The 22229-nt window shown below is 39.2% G+C and overlaps 1 protein-coding gene across 9 annotated transcripts in view; it reads left to right on the top strand.

Moving 5' to 3' along the window:
- Positions 1 to 22229, top strand: part of SUN3 (Sad1 and UNC84 domain containing 3) — a 100550-nt gene that overhangs the window by 64455 nt on the left and 13866 nt on the right. For 6 of the 9 annotated variants that reach the window (XM_055115923.3, XM_055115927.1, XM_055115930.1 and 3 more), the window contains 4 exons: positions 6460 to 6563; positions 14745 to 14785; positions 16491 to 16665; positions 17778 to 17862. In XM_055115923.3, the coding sequence (XP_054971898.1) occupies positions 6460 to 6563; positions 14745 to 14785; positions 16491 to 16665; positions 17778 to 17862 (405 nt within the window). Of the gene's footprint in view, positions 1 to 4908; positions 5320 to 6459; positions 6564 to 14744; positions 14786 to 16490; positions 16666 to 17777; positions 17863 to 22229 lie in introns of those variants that run through there. The other 3 variants (XM_055115926.1, XM_055115928.1, XM_055115931.1) reach the window with 2 other exon arrangements.

Genomic DNA, 22229 nt, shown 5'->3' with positions numbered 1-22229 from the left:
TTCCAATTCATGAACACAAGTTGTCCTTCCATTTATTTAGGTCTTCTTTAATTTCTTTCAGCCAAGTTTTATAAATTTCAGTTTTGATTCTAAAGTAAATCTCTTGTAAGCAGCATATAGTTGAATCATGTTTTTAAATTCATTCTGCCAGCCTCTGCCTTTTGATTGGAAAGTTTAATCCATTTTCATTTACATTAATTACTAATAAGGAATGACTTACTTCTGCCATTTTTCTATTTTTTAGAAAATCTATATCTTATACCTTTTTTGTTCTTCATTTCCTTCTTTACTGCCTTCTTTTGTGTTTAATTGCTTTGTTGTAGTGCACTGTTTTGATTCTGTTCTGTTTCATTTTGTATATGTTTTTTAGATATTTTCTTAGTGGTTACCATGGGGATTTCAACTGAGACCCTACATTTATAGCAATATAGTTTAAATTTATACCAAATTAACTTTAATAGAATACAAACACTCTGCTCCTATTCAGCTCTGCTCCTCTTTTTTTTCCTCCTTATGATCTGTATTCACTGGGATTTACTCCTCTTTATGTTGTCAAAAATTACATCTTTACACTTTGGGTACCCATAAACATAGATTTATAATTATGCTTTATAAATTTGTCTTTTAAATTATGAAAGAAATAAAAGAAGGAGTTACAAACCCAAAACAATAATACTGGTTTCATATTTACCTCTCTGTTACCTTTACTGGAGATTTTGATTGCTTCATGCGGCATTGAGTTACTCTCTAATGTCCTTTCACTGCAGCCTGAAGGAATCCCTTTCAGTGCTCTTCCTGAAGGGCTGGTCTAGTCATAGAGACACCATGAGCTTTTCTTTATCTTAGAATATGTTAATTTTTTCTGCAGTTGGGAGAATCGTTTTCTCATATATAGAATTTTTTTTTCTTTCAGCGCTTTAAATATGTCATCCCACTGTCTTCTGGCCTCCATAGTTTCTGAAGAAAAAATCAGGTGGTAATCCAACAAAGACTTTCTTCTATATAACAAGGCATTGCTCTCTTTCTGCTTTCAAGATTATCTCTGCGTTTTTGTCTTTCAACAGTTTGATTATAATAGGTTTCAGCATGACTCTTTTAAAGTTTGTCTTACTTGAAGTTTGTTGAGTTTCTTGGATGTGTAGATTCATGGCTTTTTATCAACTTTGGAACTTTTTCAGCCATTATTTCTTTAAATATTCTTTTTCTTATTTAAAATTTAAAAATTTTTAATTTTTTGTGGGTACATAGCATATATACTTACGGGGTACCTGAGATGTTTTGATACAGGCATGCAATGTGAAATAATCATATCACGAAGGATGGGGTATCCATCCCCTCAAGCATTTATCCTTTGTGTTGCAAACAATCCAAATACAATCTTTTAGTTATTTTAAAATGTACAATTAAGTAATTTTTTACTGTAGTCACCCATTGTGTTGTCAAATAGTAGGTCTTATTTATTCTTTCTATTTTTTGTACCTATTAACCATCCTCACCTCCTCTGTCTTCGACACTACACTCACCTGCTTCTGGTAATCATCATTTTACTCTCTGTGTTCATTAGTTTAATTGTTTTAATTTTTAGCTCCCACAAATAAGTGAGAACATGTGATATTTGTCTTCCTATGAATGGCTTATTTCACTGAACGTAATGATCTCCAATTCCATCCATGTTGTTGCAAATGACATTATCTCATTCTTTTTTATGGCTGAATAGTACACCATTGTGAATATGTACATTTTCTTTATCCATTTATCTGCTGATGGACACTTAGATTGCTTCCAAATCTTAGCTATTGTGAACAATGCTGCAACAAATGGGAGTGCAGATATCTCTTTGATATACCGATGTCCTTTATTTTGGGTATATGCCCAACAGTAGGACTGCTGGATCATATATTAGCTCTGTTTATCATTTTTTGAAGATTCTCCAAACTATTCTGCAGAGTGGTTGTACTAATTTACATTCCCACCAACAGTGTATGAGAGTTCTCCTCTCTCCACATCCTCTCCAGCATTTGTTATTGCCTGTCTTTTGGGTATAAGCCATTTTAACTTAAGTGAGATAACATCTCGTTGTAGTGTTGATTTTCATTTCTCGGACAATCAATGAAACTGGCACCTTTTCATGTGCCTGTTTGCCATTTGTGTGTCTTCTTTTGAGAGATGTTTATTTGAATCTTTGGCCCATTTTTTTTATCAGATTATTTAGGTTTCTTTTTTCCCCCTATAGAGTTGTTTGAGCTCCTTATATATTCTTCTTATTAATCCCTTGTCAGATAGGTAGTTTGTAAATATTTTCTCCCATTCTGTGGGTTGTCTCTTCACTTTGTTGATTGTATCCTTTGCTGTCAGAAGCTTTTTAGCTGTGATCCCATTTGTCCATTTTTACTTTTGTTGCCTGTGCTTGTGGGGTGCTGCTCAAGAAATTTTTGCCCAGACCAAGGACCTGGAGATTGTCCCCCAATGTTTTTTTTATAGTTGTTTCATAGTCTAAAGTCTTAGATTTAAGCCTTTAATCCATTTTGATTTGATTTTTGTATATGGCAGGAGATAGGGGTCTAGTTTCATTCTTCTGCATATTAATATCTAGTTTTCCCAGCACCATTTATTGAAGAGACTATGATTTCCCCAGCATATGTTCTTGGCACATTTGTTGAAAATAAGTTCTCTGTAGGGGTTCTCTATTCTGTTTCATCAGCCTATCTCTCTCTTTTTATGCCAGTACCCTGCTCTTTTGGTTACTAAGCTCTGTAGTATAATTTGAAGTCAGGTAATGTGATTCCTCCAATTTTCTTCTTTTTGCTTAGAATAGTTTTGACTATTTGGGGTCTTTTGTGGTTCCATATAAATTTTAAGGTTGTTTTTTTCTATTTCTGTGAAGAATGTCATTGGTATTTTGATAGGGATTGCATTGAATATGTAGATTGCTTTGGGTAGTATGGACATTTAGCAATATTGATCTTCTAATTCATGAACATGAGCTATCTACTTTTTGTTTCCCCTTCAATTTCTTTCATCAATGTTTTATAGTTTTCGTTGTAGAGATCTTTCACTTCTTTGGTTAATTCCTAGGTATTTGATTTTGTTTGTGGCTATTGTAAATGAGATTACTTTATTAATTTTTCAGATTGTTCACTGTTTGTATGTAGAAATGCTACTGATTTTTGTACATTGACTTTGTATCCTGCAACACTGCTGAATTTATCAGTTCTAACAGTTTTTTTTGTGGAGTCTTAAGGTTTTTTTCCTAATATAAGATCATATCATCAGCAAGCAAGGATAATTTAACTTCTTTCATTGCAGTTTGGATGCCCTTTATTTCTTTCTCTTGTCTGGTTGCTCTAGCTAGGACTTCCAGTACTATGTTGAATAGCAGAGGTGAAAGTGAGCAACCTTGTCGTGTTCCAGGTCTTTGAGGAAAGGCTTTCAGTTTGTTCTCATTCAGTGTGATACCTGCTGTGGATCTGTCATTCATGGCTTTTATTACGTTGAGGTATGTTCCTTCTATACCCAGATTTTTTTAGGGTTTTTATCATGGAGAGATGTTGAATTTTATCCAAATGCCTTTTCAGCATCAGTTGAAAACCATTACATGGTTTTTATCCTTCATTCTATTGATATGGTGTATCACATTGATTGATTTGCATATGTTGAACCATCCTTGCATCCCAGGGATAAATCCCACTCAGTCATGATGAATGATCTTTGTAATGTATTATGGAATTCCGTTTGCTGGTATTTTGTTAAGGGCTTTTGCATCAATATTCATCAGAGATATTGGCCTGTAGTTTTCTTTCTTTTCTTTTCTTTTTTTTTTTTTTTTTTTTTTTTTGATGTGTCTTTGTCTGGTTTTCATATCAGGGTAATACTGGCCTTGTAGAATGAGTTTAGAAGTATTCCCTCCTCCTCTCTTTTTCAGAATAGTTTGCATAAGGTTGGTATTAGCTCTTCTTTAAATGTGTGATAGAATTCAGCAGTGAAGCCATGGGGTCCCGGGCTGTTCTTTACTGGGAGATTTTTTATTATGGCTTTGATCTCATTACTTTTTATTGGTCTGTTCAGGTTTTGAATTTCTTTCTGGTTCAGTCTTGGTAGGTTGTATGTGTCTAGTAATTTGTCCATTTCTTCTAGATTTTCCAATTTATTGGCATACAGTTGTTCATAGTAGCTAGTAATGATCCTTTAAATTTGTGCAGTACCAGTTTTAATGTCTTCTTTATTATTTCTAATTTCATTTGTATCTTCTCTTTTTTTTTGTTAATCTGGCTAAAGGTTTGTCAGTTTCATTTAATTTTTCTAAAAACCTTTGTTCCATTGATCTTTTGTATTGTTTACTTCATTTCAATTTTATTTATTTCTGCTCTGATCTTTATTATTTCTTTTCTTCTACTCATTTTGGGTTTGATTTGCTCTTGCTTTTCTAGTTCTTTAAGGTACATCATTACGTCATTTATAGGATGTTTTTCCTCTTTTTCAATATAGGCACTTAGAACTATAATCTTCCCTCTTAGTACTGCTTTTGCTGTATCCCATAGGTTTTATTTATTTCTTCATTTCTCTCTGCCCCTTTCTTTCTCTCTCCTCTTTCTGAGACTGCCACAATGCATATGTTGATCCACTTCATGGTGTCTGATAGGTCTCTTGGGCTCTGTTCACTTTTTCACTTTTCTCTTTCTGTTCACAGACTCAATAATTTCAATAGCTCTATCTTTAAGTTAACTGATTCTTTCATCTGCCTGCTTAAATCAACTGTTGAGCCCTTCTAGTAAGTTCTTCATTTTAGTTATTCCTCTTTCAGCTTCAGAGTTTATATTTGGTTTCTTTCATAATTTATTTTAATCAATATTCTCATCTTATCCATACATAATCTTCCTGGTTTCCTGTAGTTCTTTGTCCATGGTTTCCTTTAGTTTTTGAACATATGCAGAACAGCTGATTTACAGTTTTTGTCTCGTAATTCCAATGTCAGATTCCTCAGGGATGGTTTCTGCCATTTTCTCCTTTTGAATGGGCCATACTTTCCTGTTTCATCATATGCCATGTGATTTTGTAAATTGAGCATTTTAATATTATAATATAATAACTCTAGAATTCAGATTTCCCTCTTCCCCAGGGTTTGCCTGCTGTTGCATTTTGAGGGCTGCAATCACTTGTTTGTTTAGTAACATTTTCAAACTTTTTTTTGGGGGGCGGGGATGGAATCTCACTCTGTCACCAGGCTGGAGTGCAGTGGTGCGATCTCAGCTCACTGCAACCTCCGCCTCCCAGGTTCAAGCATTTCTCCTGCCTCAGCCTCCCGAGTAGCTGGGACCACAGGTGAGCACCACCAAGCCCAGCTAATTTTTGTACTTTTAGTAGAGACAGGGTTTCACCGTGTTGGCCAGAATGGTCTCGATCTCTTGACCTCATGATCCACCCACCTCAGCCTCCCAAAACTATTTTGGAAGACTGTATTTCTTGTCGTATATGTTTATTATTCTACTATCTCAGTGGTTAGCCACTGATTTCTCACATATTTCCTTGAATTCCTGGATCCAAAGAGAGAGGAAGAGAGATACAGAAACAGAGACAGAGACAGAGACAGAGAGATTACTCTCTCAGTCTTCACAGCTTGGCTCTAAGCTGGGACACTCCTTCAAGACTAAGCCAGGCCACCTAAAACTCTGCCTTAGTCTTCATCTCCTGCTTATACACAATCTACAGATCCACGAGAGGTGCAACCCAGTATCTTCTTGAGGTCATTTATGAACATGTGTCCAGTCCTAGAAATGCACATTACATTCTCTGTTTCCTAGTATATGATGCAGCAGTCCTTCTGAGCCCTTTTTCCAGCAAGAGACTGCCTCTTTATTCATGGGCTTTTGAGTCTGTCTGCCACTTCCATCATCTACTGTCTTTTGTCCCAGTTGGGCTTCAGCAGTATGTCTTTGAAGTCTTTCAATAGATATTGCCACTTCCTAGAAAGCTATAGGGGTGGAATAAACACAGGTCAGCTTCTGTGCCAGCCCCTCAGGGAACCACTAGATGAGTCAAAAAACATTACCATGGTGTTTTAAGAACAAAGTCTATATTAAAGGAATGTGAAATGCTGTCCCTATACCTGCCACCACCAGGTTAAGAAATGGAAGATGGTAGTCAGGTAAACAAAAATGCCACATGTTCTGTTTCTAGAAACTAGCCCCCCTATCCTTAGTTATCTGGTTGCTGTAGGTTTTGGATTAGATTCCAGAGTTCCAAAAAAGTTGATTCTGTCAATCTTTACTAGCTATATTGTTTACATGGAGGCCTGAGTTTTTGTGTGTACTATTCCACCATTTTCCATGATGTCACCCAAGGATCTGATATTCTTAAGAGTATACATATTCTTCATGTTTAGGGAAATTCTTATGAATACATGTAAAATATTTTATGTTTCCAGAGAAACTCTTTAATCAGAGTTTGTCTTTTCTTTAACAGGACTCCTAAATCATCAGTGGCTTAAAGAAACAGATGTTCCTCAGAAATCCAGACAATTATATGCCATAGTTGCAGAATATGGTTCAAGGCTTTATAAATATCAGGTGATATTTTGTTAAGTCATTTTGTATATCATTCATTTAAAGTTTAATATGCTACAAGGCTAGTTCAACTTTCAATATGTTATCTTTGTTTTATATGAGAATATCTAATAAAATTAATGTAGGAAATGGAATTCTATTAAGTGGTTTCTGTGGTTTGAATGTGACCACCAAACCTCATGTTGAAATTTAATTACCATTGTAACAGTGTTCAGAGAGGTAAGACCTTTAAAAATTGATTGGGTCATAAGAGCTCTGAATTAATGCCATTATCATTTGAGTGGGATAGTCAACTGAAGAGTGGGCTCCTAATAAAAGGATGAGTTTGGCCCCATTTCTCTCTCTGTCTCACATGTTCCTGTGCCCTTTCACCCTTCTGCCATGGTAGAACCCTCATCACATGGCAGTGCCATGCTCTCAGATTTCCAAGCATCCAGAACTGTGAGCCAAACAAACTTCTGTTGTTTATAAATTACCCAGGCTGTGGTATTCTGTTATAGCAGCAGAAAACAGACTAAGACAATAGTTTTATAGCTATGAGGTCCTAAAAATTCTCCACATTTCCCCAAGAGAATCTCAAGCACAAATAAAGTGGCAAATAAACCTTTATCGTCAACTTCTGCCTGACACTGCCTGACACTGGACAGGAGTATGGCACTTCCCTTTGTCCTGAAGCTAGTTAGATCTAAGTGGGCTTAGACTGAGGCTAGTCACTGAACGTCCTCTTTCTGATCCACCCCACCCCCAGCATTCCAGAATAAGCCTTGTCCATTCTATGCTCAGAAACTCAGAAGATTGGAGGGAGGAGGGTGGCAGTGTAACCATCCAAAGGGTTCACCTTGCCCATTGCCTTGACAGAGCCAATTTATCAAGACAGGGGAATTGCAATGGAGAAAGATTAATTCACGCAGAGCCGGATGTGTGGGAGACTGGAGTTTTATTATTACTCAAATTAGTGTCCCCGAGCATTTGAGGATCAGAGTTTTTAAAGATAGTTTGGCAGGTAGGGGCTTGGGAAGTGGGGAGTGCTGATTGGTCAGGTTGGAGATGGAATCATAGAGAGTCAAAGTGAGGTTTTCTTGCTGTCTTCTGTTCCTGGGTGGGCTGGCAGAACTGGTTGAGTCAGATTACTGGCCTGGGTGGTATCAGCTGATTCATCTAGTGCAGGGTCTGCAAAATATCTCAAGCACTGATCTTAGGTCTTACAATAGTGATGTTATCCCCAGGAACAATTTGGGGAGGTTCAGACTCATAGAGCCAGGGACTGCGTGACCCCTAAACTGTAATTTCTAATCTTGTAGCTAATTTGTTAGTCCTAAAAAGGCAGATTGGTCTCCAAGCAAGAAGGGGTTCTTTTCAGGAAAGGACTGTTATCAATTTTGTTTCAGAGTCAAATCATGAACTGAATTCCTTCCCAAAGTTAGTTTGGCCTACTCCCAGGAATGAACAAGGACAGCTTAAAGGTTAGAAGCATGATGGAGTCGGATAGGTCTTGTCTCTTTCACTGTCATAATTCCCTCAGTTTTCATTTTTGCAAAGGTGGTTTCAGCAGGAGCTATGACCAGGTCACTGCTGCTCTGTGGGAAGATGGACAGACATATTGACCTGTCTCCACCAGTATGCTGATCTTTTAACCCACAGTGACTTCAGTGACCCAGTCAGTGGCCTTGGGCCTGACTGATCAGATTCATACTTCATACCCTTTTTGCTCAGGGCCTCTGAAATCTTCTACTTCCCAGTTCCTCCAGTAACTGCCTCATTCCAATGTGTCTTGCCACGTGAAGTCCCAAAAGAGAGGGGCGACTGCACGTGTATGATGCCCACAGTATTCCAGTCCAGTGAGGAAGCCTCCCTGGAGGTTCATAGGTTGATGCCCAGGATAACTCCCATCTCAAAGGTGCTACTCAGTCTGCATATGCTGAGAATCTGTGAGTCCCCAGTCTTAGACAAAAGCACAGCCACCTGGAAACCCCACAGAGAGGGTCAGCCTCAGGTAGCTCCTACTCCACGAGGTCCTCACATCAAAGACTAAGACCAAGCCCATGGGAGTTGAAGCTGGATAGTTAGGTCATCACCAGAAAAGCAGAGATGAGCATGCAGAGTGGTCAATGGTGGCTCCAACTATTGCCAATTTGTGCCTAAGCTTCGTTGTGATGGTTAATTTTGTGTGTCAGTTTGGCTAGGCCATGGCGCCCAGATGTTTGGTCAAACACCAGTCTAGATATTGCAGTGAAGGTATTTTTTAGATGTGATTAACATCTAAATCTATAGACTAAGTACAGAAGACTACCCTCTACAATGTGGATTGGTCTCACAGGCATTTTAAGGTCTTAAGAATAAAGAATGAGATTCCCCAAGAAAGAAGAAATTTTGTCTCCAAATAGCCTTCAGACTTGAGCTGTAACATCAACTCTTCCCTGGTTCTCCAGCATGCCAGCCTGCCTTGAAAACTTCAGACTTAGCCCCTGCAATCATTTAAGCCAATTCCTCAAAATAAATCTCTCTATATATATACATTGGCTTGGTTCCATTTCTCTAGAGAACCCTGACTAATACACTCGTAAGTTTATCTGGCAGGTTGTTAGTGCCTGAATATTGGGTGCCCCTTTGCCCACAGTCTTCTGCTGCAGATCTTTGCAGGGATGGTTTCCTTCTGAAATTCCAGCTAGCTCAAATGTCTCCTCATTAGACAGGCTTCTGCGACCACACAAACCACCTGTGACAATATCCAGGTGTAGGTGCATCCTAGTTTTTACCCCTGCTTTATCTTAGACACTCATCGATTTCTTTACCAGCTCTCTTCTTGCCTTCTTCCCTTTTAACTAAAATGTAATGATCAAGGAGCTTGTCTAGAGCCTAGAAGAGTCCCCAGGTAAATGGAGGCTTAATAAATATACACATTAACGAATAAATAAATAAGTTATCTGAGACTAATCACATTTTTAAAAGGCATCCTTCCCTTCTACCTTCTGATTTTAGGCTAACCGGCATACTCAACAGCAAATTCAACCCTTTAAAAATGTCTAGCCAGCCCAACACGGTGGCTCATTCCTGTAATCCCAGCACTTTGGGCAGGTGAGGTGGGCAGATCGCTTGGCTCCAGGAGTTCAAGACCAGCCTGAACATCAAAAAATTAGCCGGACGTGGTGGAATATGCCTGTAGTACCAGCTACTCTGGAGGCTGAGGTGGCAGGATCACTTGAGCCTGGGAGGTTGAGGCTGCAGTCAGCTGTGCTTGTGCCACTGCACTCCAGCCTGGGTGATAAAGCAAGACTCTGTCTCAAAATATAAAATAAAATGACTATGGCCGTGTTTCTAAGGACAGTATTTTTCATGAGGTTGAGGTTGACCTATGATCATTTAATTTTTGACCAGTGTTAACCTGGTTTTCACACAGACAAGAGCACTGTCAGAAACCACTGGAGACTGATTTTAACTTATTTCTACGTGAGTTCTTTATAAATCCCAAGCTACATGAAGTAGTTGCTGTTTCTCAATCTCCTGAGCTCAAGTGATTACAGGCGTGAAACGCTGCACTCAGCCAGTAATAGATTTTAAATATGCTCCCTTGCCTTTAGATATTATTTTATAATGACATGTAATGGATGATAAAATATTCCAATGAATAATATTTTCAATGAATACTTATTTCTAAACAATTGGATTGTCTCTAATTTTTTAAATATTATAAACACAAACATCCTATGGCTTAATCAGTTTGCCTCTCCTTAATTACTTAGGATAAACTCTTAAAAGAAAAATAAGTAAAGAATATTTATAATTTTTAGGTGACCTTGTTTTCACATGGAATCCCAATGATTTGATATTACTTTTCAAAAAGCTGGATATATCGCCCCATATTCCACCATGGAGAACAGGATAATGGTAATAGTTATGCATCAGAAGGGATCCTAAGAACACTAAATATATATTACACTTTATCCTCGAAATGACCTTTCAGTAAGAGTATTACTAAATCCATTTATAGATTAGGAAGCTGGATCAGCACAATGAAGGAAGGCAGCCTGTGGTCACACCACTGCATATTCCAGAGCTGAAATGATCCTCCCTGAGGACCGAGATTTTGTTGAGACTGGGCCTGCCATTCAGACTAAGACTTTGCTCACTGCTACACTGAGAACAAAATTTTATTGTCACATGCCACTTTCAAATCACCAGCACAGTCTTAATCCATTTGTGCTGCTATAACAAAATGCCATAGACTAGGTAGCTTATAAAGAACAGAAATGTCTTTCTCACAGTTCTGGAGGCTGTGAAGTCCAAGATCAAGGCATGAGCATTCTATGTTTAATGAGAGCTTTCTTGTGTCTTCACGTGGTAGAAAGTCAAAGGGCAAAAAGGGCCTAAACTATTTCCTTCGAGCTTTTTATTAAAAACACTAATCCTATTCACGTGGGTGGTACCTTCATGACTTAATCACTCCCCAAAAGACCCTACCTCTTAACACCACCACAATGGGGATTAAGTTTCAACATAAATTTTGGAAGAAACATAGATATTCAAGCCATAGTGATCACAGTTGTGAGTTCAAAACCAATGACTTCAAATTACTTACTCCAATATTTAATTGGTTTCTATCTTAAAACCTATATTAAGCAGCAAGCTTAGTTATTTACCCAGGGCACAGTCTGCAATCACTATAGTTTGTAGGATTCACCTTGAAGTTATATGGTTTAAAGTTAAATATCTTATGGGACTTCATTGAGAAAAAAAATTTTAATGACCATGTCAGAAATGTGTTAACACATCATTGAATTTATCTTGGTTCAAATTACTAGAGCCATGTTCCAAGGCATAAAGCTTTGGGTCTCAGTCAACATTATCTGAAGAAAAAAAAAAAAAAAACTAAACAAAAAACAAGTAAAACTGGGCTTTGCCCATGGCTATTTCTTTGCCAGCCTCTACCTGACGCCTTCGTGTCTCAGGAGACTGTAAATTGACAGCACGTGCAGACAGACCCTACCTTAATCCATGGTTAGGATGAGGCACAGGGACTTTGTTGCTGAAAACAATATCCCTGGAGGCTGTGTCCTCTTAACGAGTGCTCTGGACATTTTCACATCTGATGAGGCTTTCCCTGACATAGGCTTTGTCATGAGGCCAACAGCCTACAGGGAGGGATGTTTTAGGAAGGTTCCTAGGACACTGAACCCCCATCTCATTGCCAGAAATGTTTCAGAAAGATAATCAACTATACACAAAGCAGCCTTTATAACACTTTTGATTTTCTTTTTCCACATTGTGGATGTGGTAAATTTTGGTCATTGGCCTGCCCCCTCTCCCACCCATTTGGTTACTGTGATGCTCTGAAACAAATTTATAGCCCACAGCTAATAACTTTCAAGAATTTCAGGCATGAGCAGGTTCCAACCTCATCCTTCTTGCATTATCTTACTTTTCCAATCTTTATTTTATCTTCACTTTCACTTCCTCACTTACTGTTTTGTCTTACATGTTCTTATACTATACATGTTCCTATAGTAGAACTTGCCTGAAATCCTTTTGGGAATGAAGCAAAATAAAAATGTTTTTAAAATTGTGAAATATTTTATTTTTCAAGGAACTCTCAAGTTCATTTATCAGCAAATTAATTGAGGAGTATTTTCTGTATGTTATTTTAAGGCTAGAACAGAAAAAAGAAACAAATTGAAAACACTGCTCCTACTGACAGGGAACTTGCTCAAACAGAATGTGAAAAACTAGAAGTGAGAATCTCTATCTACCAATGATAAGCTCCCAAATTCACATCCTTGTCAAAATAAAAATGTTGAGGAGAACGTATAAGAAGTGTAATTGTTCAGAACAAAAGCAAGGCAATATTTTTCTATGTGCCACACTACATTCCATTCTGACATCATTATCACACATGACACAACAAAATCATACAAGACACAACACATTTATAGTGTGTGGCACTATTTTGGGCAGAGTGAACTGATAAAAAGCCAGTCTTCGAAACAGAAAAGCAGGTTAATTACTGGAAAGATGGAGCATTATTTCCCAGATAACACATTGATAGTCACTGTAGGAGGTTGAAAGGTGATTCCCAAAAAGATATGTCTACCTCCTGACCCCAAGAAACTGTGAATGTGACCTTTATTTGGGAAAAAGGTATTTGCAGATGTAATTAAGTTTCTTGAGATCAAATCGTCCTAGATTACCAGATGGGTCCTAAATACAATGACAGGGATCTCTTTAGGAGACTTACAGAGGAGAGAGACACAGAGAGGAGAAGAAGAGACCACGTAAAGGCAGAGGCAGAGACTGGAGTGATGCAGCCATGAGCCTAGGAATGCCCAGAGCCACCAGAAGTTAGAAAAGGCAAGAAACAGAATCTCCCTGAGGACCTTCAGAGGAGTGTAACCATGTGGACACGTTGACCTTACACTTCTGACCTCCGGAACAGCGACAGAATAAATTTCCATTGTTTCAAGCCACCCCGTTTGTGGTCATGTGCGTCAAGAGCCCCAGGAAACTCATAGGGTCCCTTTGACTTCTCTGTTGGGCGCCTGAAGTGTGAGCTTTGTTGCTACAAGAAAGTGATCCTTAAAGGCAGAGGTGTCTGCTTCCCGACCTGGCAGGGAGAGTATGTGGATGACACAAATTTCTGGAGACTGCTGCGGGAATCCTCCAAGATTTAAGTTTAAACCCAAGGGAATTGATTGCTTGGGTCAGCCTTCGTTTTCACACTTGATCATTCCTCCACTCTGATCTACATTATTTTCTTGGCACATAGTCAAAGATACTGCCTCTTAATTGATAAACCACTTGAGTAAAACATGTCAGGGTAGGGGAGTTCCAGATGTAAAGAAAGGATGTCAGGAGCCATCCCTCGATGGGCATTGTTGACTATTTTTCCTGGAATTCTCTGGAGAAGAGATCACCCTTTCACCCTTGTCCTCCCCTTCTTACCAGCTTATCCACTCAGTTGTTGGCTTCTGAGCCCTTCAAGATTGGTGCCCCAAGGTGCTCTCTTTTGCCCTCCTTTCTCTGTTGGTAATATTATTGACCTTCTCCAACCATCCCATGTTGGAATAGGGGCTGTGCATGTGTGCATATGTGAGTATGCATGTGTGCCTATGAGCATGTGCATATGTGTGTATAAGCATGTGTATGTGGAGTGTGTGTGTTTGTGTGTGTGTGTCTTATGCTGGGTAAAGACAGACGGGAAGAGAGTGCAGGGCTTTGGAGGCTCCCAGGCTAATGACTTGTAGGGCATTTGAAATGTGAGCACCCAACCACCGTCATCTGTGGCAGGGCCCGGAAGACACACAGCAGGATGAGCTAAGGGACATAGAGGTGCTGGCCACTCAGACCCAAGGTCTTCTCAGTGACAGGAGGATGCAGCTAGGCCATTCCCCCATTCCAGGTGAGGAACAGGCAGCACAGTAGCCCGGTACTGCAGACCAGAGTGCTGCCTGCACTCCAGCATGCTCTATCTTCCCAGTGTTTATGTTTTCACTGACCACCTCCATAGGAGAAAGTCCTCTGAAGCCACATGTTGTGTCCAAACAGTAACTTTACCTTTTCCTGGTTTCTTGTCTTGGTTTGGGCACCACCAAGACCTTCCATACCAGAGACTATCTATACCAGACATGACACCAGTGTTAGATAAATTTCTGCAATTTTCTGATTGTGATTGCCAATCTAGCCCAAAAGTAATCACATCCCTTTCTTATTTGTAAGTGGGAGTCCCCCTCCTTATTCAGGGACAAGCCCAAAGAGCTCAGCATGGCCCTCTAACGTCGCCATGTGCTCCTTAGGTTTTTCCACATCCACCAGGGGCGCCTCTCCCCCTTGTCTTCCCTTCCCTGTCTTCCTCTTCCCTCTATTTTTTCCTCTTCCAACCTCCCTCTCAGACTGTGTTCAGGCCTTTACAGTCTTAAGAAATAGGAAATGATGTGCCCATCCAAGAGCTCCTGTTGAATGTCACTCATTAAATAGATTTGCATTACCTCATCTCCTTCAAATACATTCATGATGTACAAGTGAGGCTAGGAAAGAGGCGGGCCTCTCAGAGGACGCTCCTGAGTTCCAGCCAGCACATCTGTATATCAGGAGTCAATGTGCCATTTATTTCCCTTTTCTGAGAAAAAAAAAAAAAAAAGACTCTATTTGAATAAGCAGAATTCAGAATGATTTATCTTTTTCTGTTGTTTTCAGGCCAGACTTCGTATGCCTAAAGAGCAACTGGAACTTTTAAAGTGAGTGTGATCTTTTGCTATATGCCTCTTTTTGGTGTGGTTTCAAATACTGAAGTGTTTTCGTACAGAAAAGTATAAGAAAGAAAAGTTACTCCCTGAAATAACTCAAAATTTCACTCCCAGAAATAACTATTATTAATATTTAATGACATCATTCCTAGCATTTCTCTATGTATATATGCAGATGGAAAGAAAGGAGAAGAAAAAGAAAAAAAGGAGATAGAAAAGATTAAAGGGTTAGAGGTGAATTAATCTACCCATGCTGTATTTAGTATTAAAAATAGTACATTTATTGTTATTTGGATTTATCAAAAGAAGGAAACAACGAAATAAAAATTGCCTCCTCTCACTTGTGCATATACATAATTTAAAATTTTAAACACCAAACAGTAACATTTGTAGTACTTTAGAAAATTACTTGCCCTTTTATATATTTCTACTTCTATGGAGCATTCCTTGACAAAATACACACTGAGGTGTGCTTTCCATGTCATTTATGATAACTAAAAATGGAAAACAACCCTATAAGAAAATTAGGCCAATGGTTAAATACATTGGAATATATTCATGAAATGAAGAATTATAAAGCCATTTAAATAATTTTAAAATAGTTTTTAATGATTTGGAAGTGTAGTGGAGACACAGAATTATAAGTATTATTTCTATTTTCTTACTAATTTTTTGCATGGAATAAAAACTGGTAGAAAGTCATTAAAATTTAACAGTGTTTATTTCTTCTAAATGCTTGGTTTTTTCCCGATTTCAAACATGTATTGTTTTACAAATGGGGAAAAATACCAGATAAGTAGTGCTTATACTTTTTCAGCATAAAGAAATACCTATTCGCTTGACATTTTCTTTTTCTCTCTACTAGTAATTTTCAAACTGTAAACATAGAAAACCCATTCTTGGCCAGGCGCGGTGGCTCACGCCTGTAATCCCAGCACTTTGGGTGGCTGAGGTGGGTGGATCACTTGAGGTCAGGAGTTTGAGACCAGTCTGGTCAACATGGTGAAACCTTGTCTCTACTAAAAATACAAAAATTAGCCGAGCGCGGTGGCATGTGCCTGTAATCCTAGCTGCTGGGGAGGCTGAGGCAGGAGAATCACTTGAACCCAGGGAGGCGGAGGTTGCAGTGAGCCGAGATCACGCCACTGCACTCCAGCCTGGGGGACAGAGTGAGACTCCATCTCAAAAAAAAAAAAAACATTCTTGGGAAGTAAAATCTTGCATGCTCAGGCCGTCAAACTGGTAAACAGTCACTGCCCACTGGCTGGATCCACCAGCACCCCTTGCCCAAGGCACTTCCACTGAACTCAGGCTACAATTCGAAAGCCACTGCTCTGTACTACACCGGAAATGCAAGGTGTTCCCAATTGGAAGGGTACCAGTGGGATTTAGGATTCACCTGTGTGACGTTACCCAGCTGGGGGACCAGCAAGATTGATTGAGCCTTGCCTGCCCCATGCAGAGCCCGGCCAAGCAGTAGGACACCCTCAGCCATGTGACCCCTGGACGTCCTTGGTTTTTTTTTAGTGAAGCGTGATGCTTTAGAGAAATGGGCATGCTCTGCTCTTCCCTCACTCAAGAATGTATATCTTCAACAATATAAAGCACCTCATCACGTGGCGGGTGGAGCCCAGCAACAGCTGATAACAGGAGCTTTACACTTTCTTCCTCTCATGCTGAGGTTCTCCCTTTACAGGAAGGAAAGCCAGAATCTGGAAAACAATTTTCGTCAAATTCTATTTTTGATCGAACAAATAGATGTCCTGAAGGCATTGCTAAGAGATATGAAGGATGGTATGGACAATAATCACAACTGGAACACCCATGGAGACCCTGTGGAGGACCCGGACCACACAGAGGTCCTGGATGAGGCAAGGCGGGTTGGGCAGGGTGGGGTGGTGGTTAGTGCGGATGTCCAGGGTGATGGGGAGTGAGTATATCCTTCCGATGTCACATCTGCTTCTTCTCCCAGTGGGAAGTCCAGTGTTGACTGATATTTGGTTTGTGTACAGAAACCCAGTGTTTCATAAGTGCTGTGTCACAGAGAAGACATTCTATTGCGTATGACTTACTTCACACCAAAATAAATAACTGTTCTATTTTCCAGTAAAAAGAAGAAAGAAAGAAAGAAATAACAGTCTCTGAGCTCTATACACAAATACCTTAAATAGCAAAAGATTTGCATTCATCATCTTCATAGCTAATGTAGTTAGTCTAGACAGCATCAGATTCAGGCAAAACTGTGTTGGAAACCACGAGCTCTATTTTGCTTCTTTCTCTTCCGCTGTCATTACTACCTTCTTTTTCTTCCCTAATGTCTACTTTTTGAAATGCGCAGCAATCTGACATGGACCACCTGCCGCCCTCCAGACCCCATTTCATCCTTGTCACTGTGAAGGTGTTACGTTTAGGCAGCTTGAACTTGAACTGTTACGCCTGCTTAGGGTGCTTTTGGTTTTGTTTGTTTGTTTGTTCGTTTTTTAGAATGAGAGCAGCCTTCAGAATCCAATATTAATTAGACTGGATGAAAAATGTCTAATATAAGCAATCACGTAGTCTGTGTAAACTGCCTTGATTCCCAAATAACTCTAGAATGTTCAAGTCTTTACTGCTAACCACAGGACACTAATGAGGGACAGAACACAGTAGGTCGCAGCACAACCTCACACCTCACCAGGAGAGCACTGTGATGCAGTGGTTAGGGCTTCAGAAGAGACCCTAGGTCCACGGTGCTGTGTGACCTTGTGGGAGTCCCTGAACACACCTTGGCTTTATTTACACCGTATTCCTGTAAAGGACACTCCCAAGAGCTGTGAAGGTGTCAGTCCAGATCCATGAACAGGGCCTCGCTCAGAGTGCAGCTGATAGGGGCTCACTGCTATTCTAATTTTGCAAATTAGGTCCAAATCAATAAAATGAATGGTCAAAACTCAAGCAGTTGGCAAAGATTGTTAACAGAAAACTGTTTATAAAATTTCTACAGGAAGTGTCAAACTTGGTCAATTACGTACTTAAAAAGTTGAGAGAAGACCAAGTCGAGATGGCTGATTATGCCCTGAAGTCGGCCGGTGAGTACAGAAAAAGTGAAAAGAGGAACATTAAAAAAAAAAGAATGCTTCAGGAATGTCTCTATTCTCTACATTTGTTTATGAGGAAAACATATTTATCTGGTAACTTGAGGGGGGGAAATTAATCAATTTAGATAATAAAGAAGAGAATAGAAATAGTTGTCACTGATTGCTTTCTGAGTGCAAATGTTCCAGGGAACAAAGCCTGTGCAACTTCATTAACATGCATCTAAAAGAACCACCAAGAAAGCCAAGATGCCACGGTGAAGTTGTGGAAGGCACAAAATATTAGGACATTTTGTATTATTATATACTAAAATGACTTATGATAACCAATCTAAATGCATTATTAGGGATTAAATGACAGTGTTTAAAGGTTATATATAATGCTTCTAATATCTTCCAATTAAAATTAATTCTTAGGGGCTAAGGCTATGAATCATTAACCTTAATCTTCTCTACCATGCCCTGCCTATAATAGTCTATGGACAATATGTGTTCAGTGAACAATGTGGAAGGAAAGAAGAAAGAGACAGAAGGAGAACGGAAATATAAAACACATAGTAATGCTAATTTTAATCAATTGATAGTCAAATTTACGCCAGGGAAATAAATTTCCAGCTTGCATGAACTGGAGAGCATTTGGAACAGCATGATTACTCAGTCTTGTGAGCGTGCGTTTTTCAGAGAGTGAGTTAGAGGGCAGAACTTTCCCAAACCTGATTCCCTAAAGCATGAGTGTTGGGACAAGATGGGAGAGGAACCATAGTTGGGTTTTTTTGTTTGTTTGTTTGTTTGTTTTGGTCTTGGCATTCTGATACACTTTTTTAATGCTTTCTTTTTTGTATTGATGCATTTATATCAATTGATGTATTTACAACTTCCATTCTGAAAAGCCTATGATGACAAATGTAGGTGCAAGAGTAGCACATGTAGAGTGAGGAAAAGAAGGAAATGCTTGGGCTTCTCTGTAGCTATAGATGTGGAAACAAATGTCAGCTCTGGTTTGGCCAAGATAGAGAAAGCCTGTTAAGTCTCTTCCAACTGATTACAATGAAAAAAAAATCCGGACAAAATTCAAAAAGCAACTACGTGAGTGGGCTAAAAAGTAAATAAAGCAGGCAGTTGGTAGAGGGGAACCAAAAAGTGCAGATGTGAGCCCTGTGGGAGTTTCCTTTTTTCTTTTCTTTTCTCTTGCAGCCTAGGCTGAGGCAGGCAGCAATTACAGAGCTGCAAACATGGCAGCAAGGTAGGCAGCTAAATCTGTGAAAGAAGCCCAATTTTTCTAGCCAAAATCGCAGAATAAAGTAGTCCTGTGGGCCAGAGAGTGTGGGCAGAAAGCCTGCAAGGCAAAGCTGCAGAGAAGACGCCTACTCCCCTGTCTGTTTGTGGCCAGCTTCTGGCCTCACCTCTCAGCTGCTCATTCATGGGAACAGACCCAAAACAGCAGAGTGGAGGCTTTGAGAATTTGGCAATGATGTAAACTGTGGCTCAAGTCTTGGACTAACCCCTGAGTGGTACATGGACATGACAGGCCTGTAGTAAAGGTTTTGAGGACTGAATTGAGATTGGAACCACCACTCATAAAAGGAGGGAGGACTGACATTTCTGGGTTGATTGATGAAGCAAATAAAAGCTTTCCCTAGTGGACAGTAATAGGGCTCAGAGTCTTACAGTATAATATTCAATATGTCTAGGGTACAAATCACAATTACTTGGCATGCAAACTCCTACAGAAATAAGACCAACTCCCAAGGGAAAAGACAACAGATGCCAACCCCATCATGACACAGATGTTGGAATTGTCACACAAAGACTTGAAGCAGCTAGCATAATTATGCTTTATGAGGTGAAAGTAAGTACACTTGAAATGAATGAAAAGATACCAGTTCTCAGCCAAGAGAATAAAAAGAACCAGATGGAATTTTAGGACTGAAAAATACAATATCTAAAATAAATATTGACTATATATGCTTAATGATAGAAAAACAAAAACAGAGAAAAAAAGGAGTGAAGTCACACCTATTCAACACAGTATTAGAAGTCCTCTCCAGGGCAATCAGGCAAGAGAAATAAATAAAGCGCATCCAAATAGGAAGAGAGGAAGTCAAACTATCCCTGTTTGCAGACAACATAATCCTATATCTAGAAAACCCCATAGTCTCAGCCCGAAAGCTTCTTAAGCTGATAAGCAACTTCAGCAAAGTCTCAGGATGCAAAATCAATGTGCAAAAATCACTAGCGTTCTATACACCAAAAAAAGTCAAGCCAAGAGCCAAATCAGTAACGAACTCCCATTCACAATTGCCACAAAAAGAATAAAATACCTACGAATACAGCTAATTTTGGAGGTGAAAGATCTCTACAAAGAGAACTATAAACCATTGCTTAAAGAAATCAGAGATGACACAAACAAATGGAAAAACATCTCATGCTCATGGATAGAAAGAATCAATATCATTAAAATGCCCATACTGCCTAAAGTAATTTATAGATCTAATGCTATTCTTATTAAACTACCATTGACCTTCTTCACAGAACTAGATAAAACTATTTTAAAATTCATATGAAACCAAAAATAGCAAGGGCAATCCTAAGCAAAAAGAACAAAGCTGGAGGCATCACGTTACCCAACTTCAAACTATACTACAGGGCTACAGTAACCAAAACAGCATGGTACTGGTACAAAAACAGACACATAGACCAATGGAACAGAATAGAGAACCCAGAAATAAGGCCACACACTTACAACTATCTAATCTTCTACCAGTCTAACAAAAACAAACATTGTAGAAAGTATTCCTATTCAATAAATGGTGCTGGAATAACTGGCTAGCCATTTGCAGAAGACTGAAATTGGACCCCTTCCATATACCATATACAAAAATTAACTTGAAATGGAATATAGACTTAAATGTAAAAGCCAAAACTACAAAAAAAAAGAAAACCCTGGAAGACAACCTAGGTATTGCCTATGAAGTCACTCCTATTCAACACAGTATTAGAAGCCCTGGCCAGGGCAATTAGGCAAGAGAAAGAAATAAAGCACATCCAAATAGGAAGAGAGGAAGTCAAACTGTCCCTGTTTGCAGACAACATAATCCTATATTTAGAAAACCCCATAGTCTCAGCCTGAAAGTTGTATGTACCATTCAGGACATAGGCATGGGCAAAGATATTACGACAAAGACATCAAAAGCAATTGCAACAAAAGTAAGAATTGGCAAACGGGATCTAATTAAACTAAAGAGCTGCTGCACAGAAAAAGAAACTATCAATGGAGTAAACAGGCAACCTACAGAATGGAAGGAAATTTTTGCAAACTCTGCAACCAACAATGGTCTAATATCCAGCATTTATAAGGAACTTACACAAATTTACAAGAAAACAAAACAACCCCATTAAAAAGTGGGCAAAGGACATGAACAGACACTTTTCAAAAGAAGACCCACATATGGCCAAGAATCATTTGAAAAAAATCTCGACGTCACTGATCATTAGAGAAATGCAAATCAAAACCACAATAAGATACCATCTCACACCATTCAGAATGGCTATTATCAAAAAGTCAAAAACTAACAGATACAGGCAAGGTTGTGGAGAAAAAGGAATGGTTATACACTGTTGGTGGCAGTGTAAATTATTTCAACCACTGTGAAAGACAGTGATTCCTCAAAGACCTAAAGATAAAAATACCATTTGAACCAGCAAACCCATTACTGGGATATCCAGAGGAATGTAAATTGTTGTGTTATAAAGACATATGCATGCATGTGTTCACTGCAGCATTATTCACAATAGAAAAGACATGGAACTGGCCGGGCGCGGTGGCTCACGCCTGTAATCCCAGCACTTTGGGAGGCCAAGGCGGGCACATCACGAGATCAGGAGATCGAGACCATCCTGACCAACGCGGTGAAACCCCGTCTCTACTAAAAATACAAAAAAAATTAGCTGGGCGTGGTGGCGGGCACCTGTAGTCCCAGCTACTCAGGAGGCTGAGGCAGGAGAATGGTGTGAACCTGGGAGGCGGAGCTTGCAGTGAGCCAAGATTGCATCACTGCACTCCAGCCTGGGCAACAGAGCGAGACTCTGTCTCAAAAAAAAAAAAAACAAAAACAAAAAAACAGAAAAGACATGGAACCAACCTAAATGCTGATCAATGATAGACTGGATAAAGAAAATGTCATACATATACACTATGGAATACTATGCAGCCATAAAAAAGAACAAGATCATGTCCTTTGCAGGGACATGGATGGAGCTGGAGGCCATTATCCTTAGCAAACTAACACAGGAATAGAAAACCAAAAACACGTGTTCTCACTTATAAGTGGGAGCTAAATGATGAGAACACATAAACACAC

The sequence above is a fragment of the Pan paniscus genome, chromosome 6 (genome assembly GCF_029289425.2).
Source record: "Pan paniscus chromosome 6, NHGRI_mPanPan1-v2.0_pri, whole genome shotgun sequence".
Classification (NCBI taxonomy): Eukaryota; Metazoa; Chordata; class Mammalia; order Primates; family Hominidae; genus Pan; species Pan paniscus.
The sequence above is the reverse complement of the archived record's forward strand: the minus strand, read 5'-3'. Positions and strand labels throughout refer to the sequence as shown.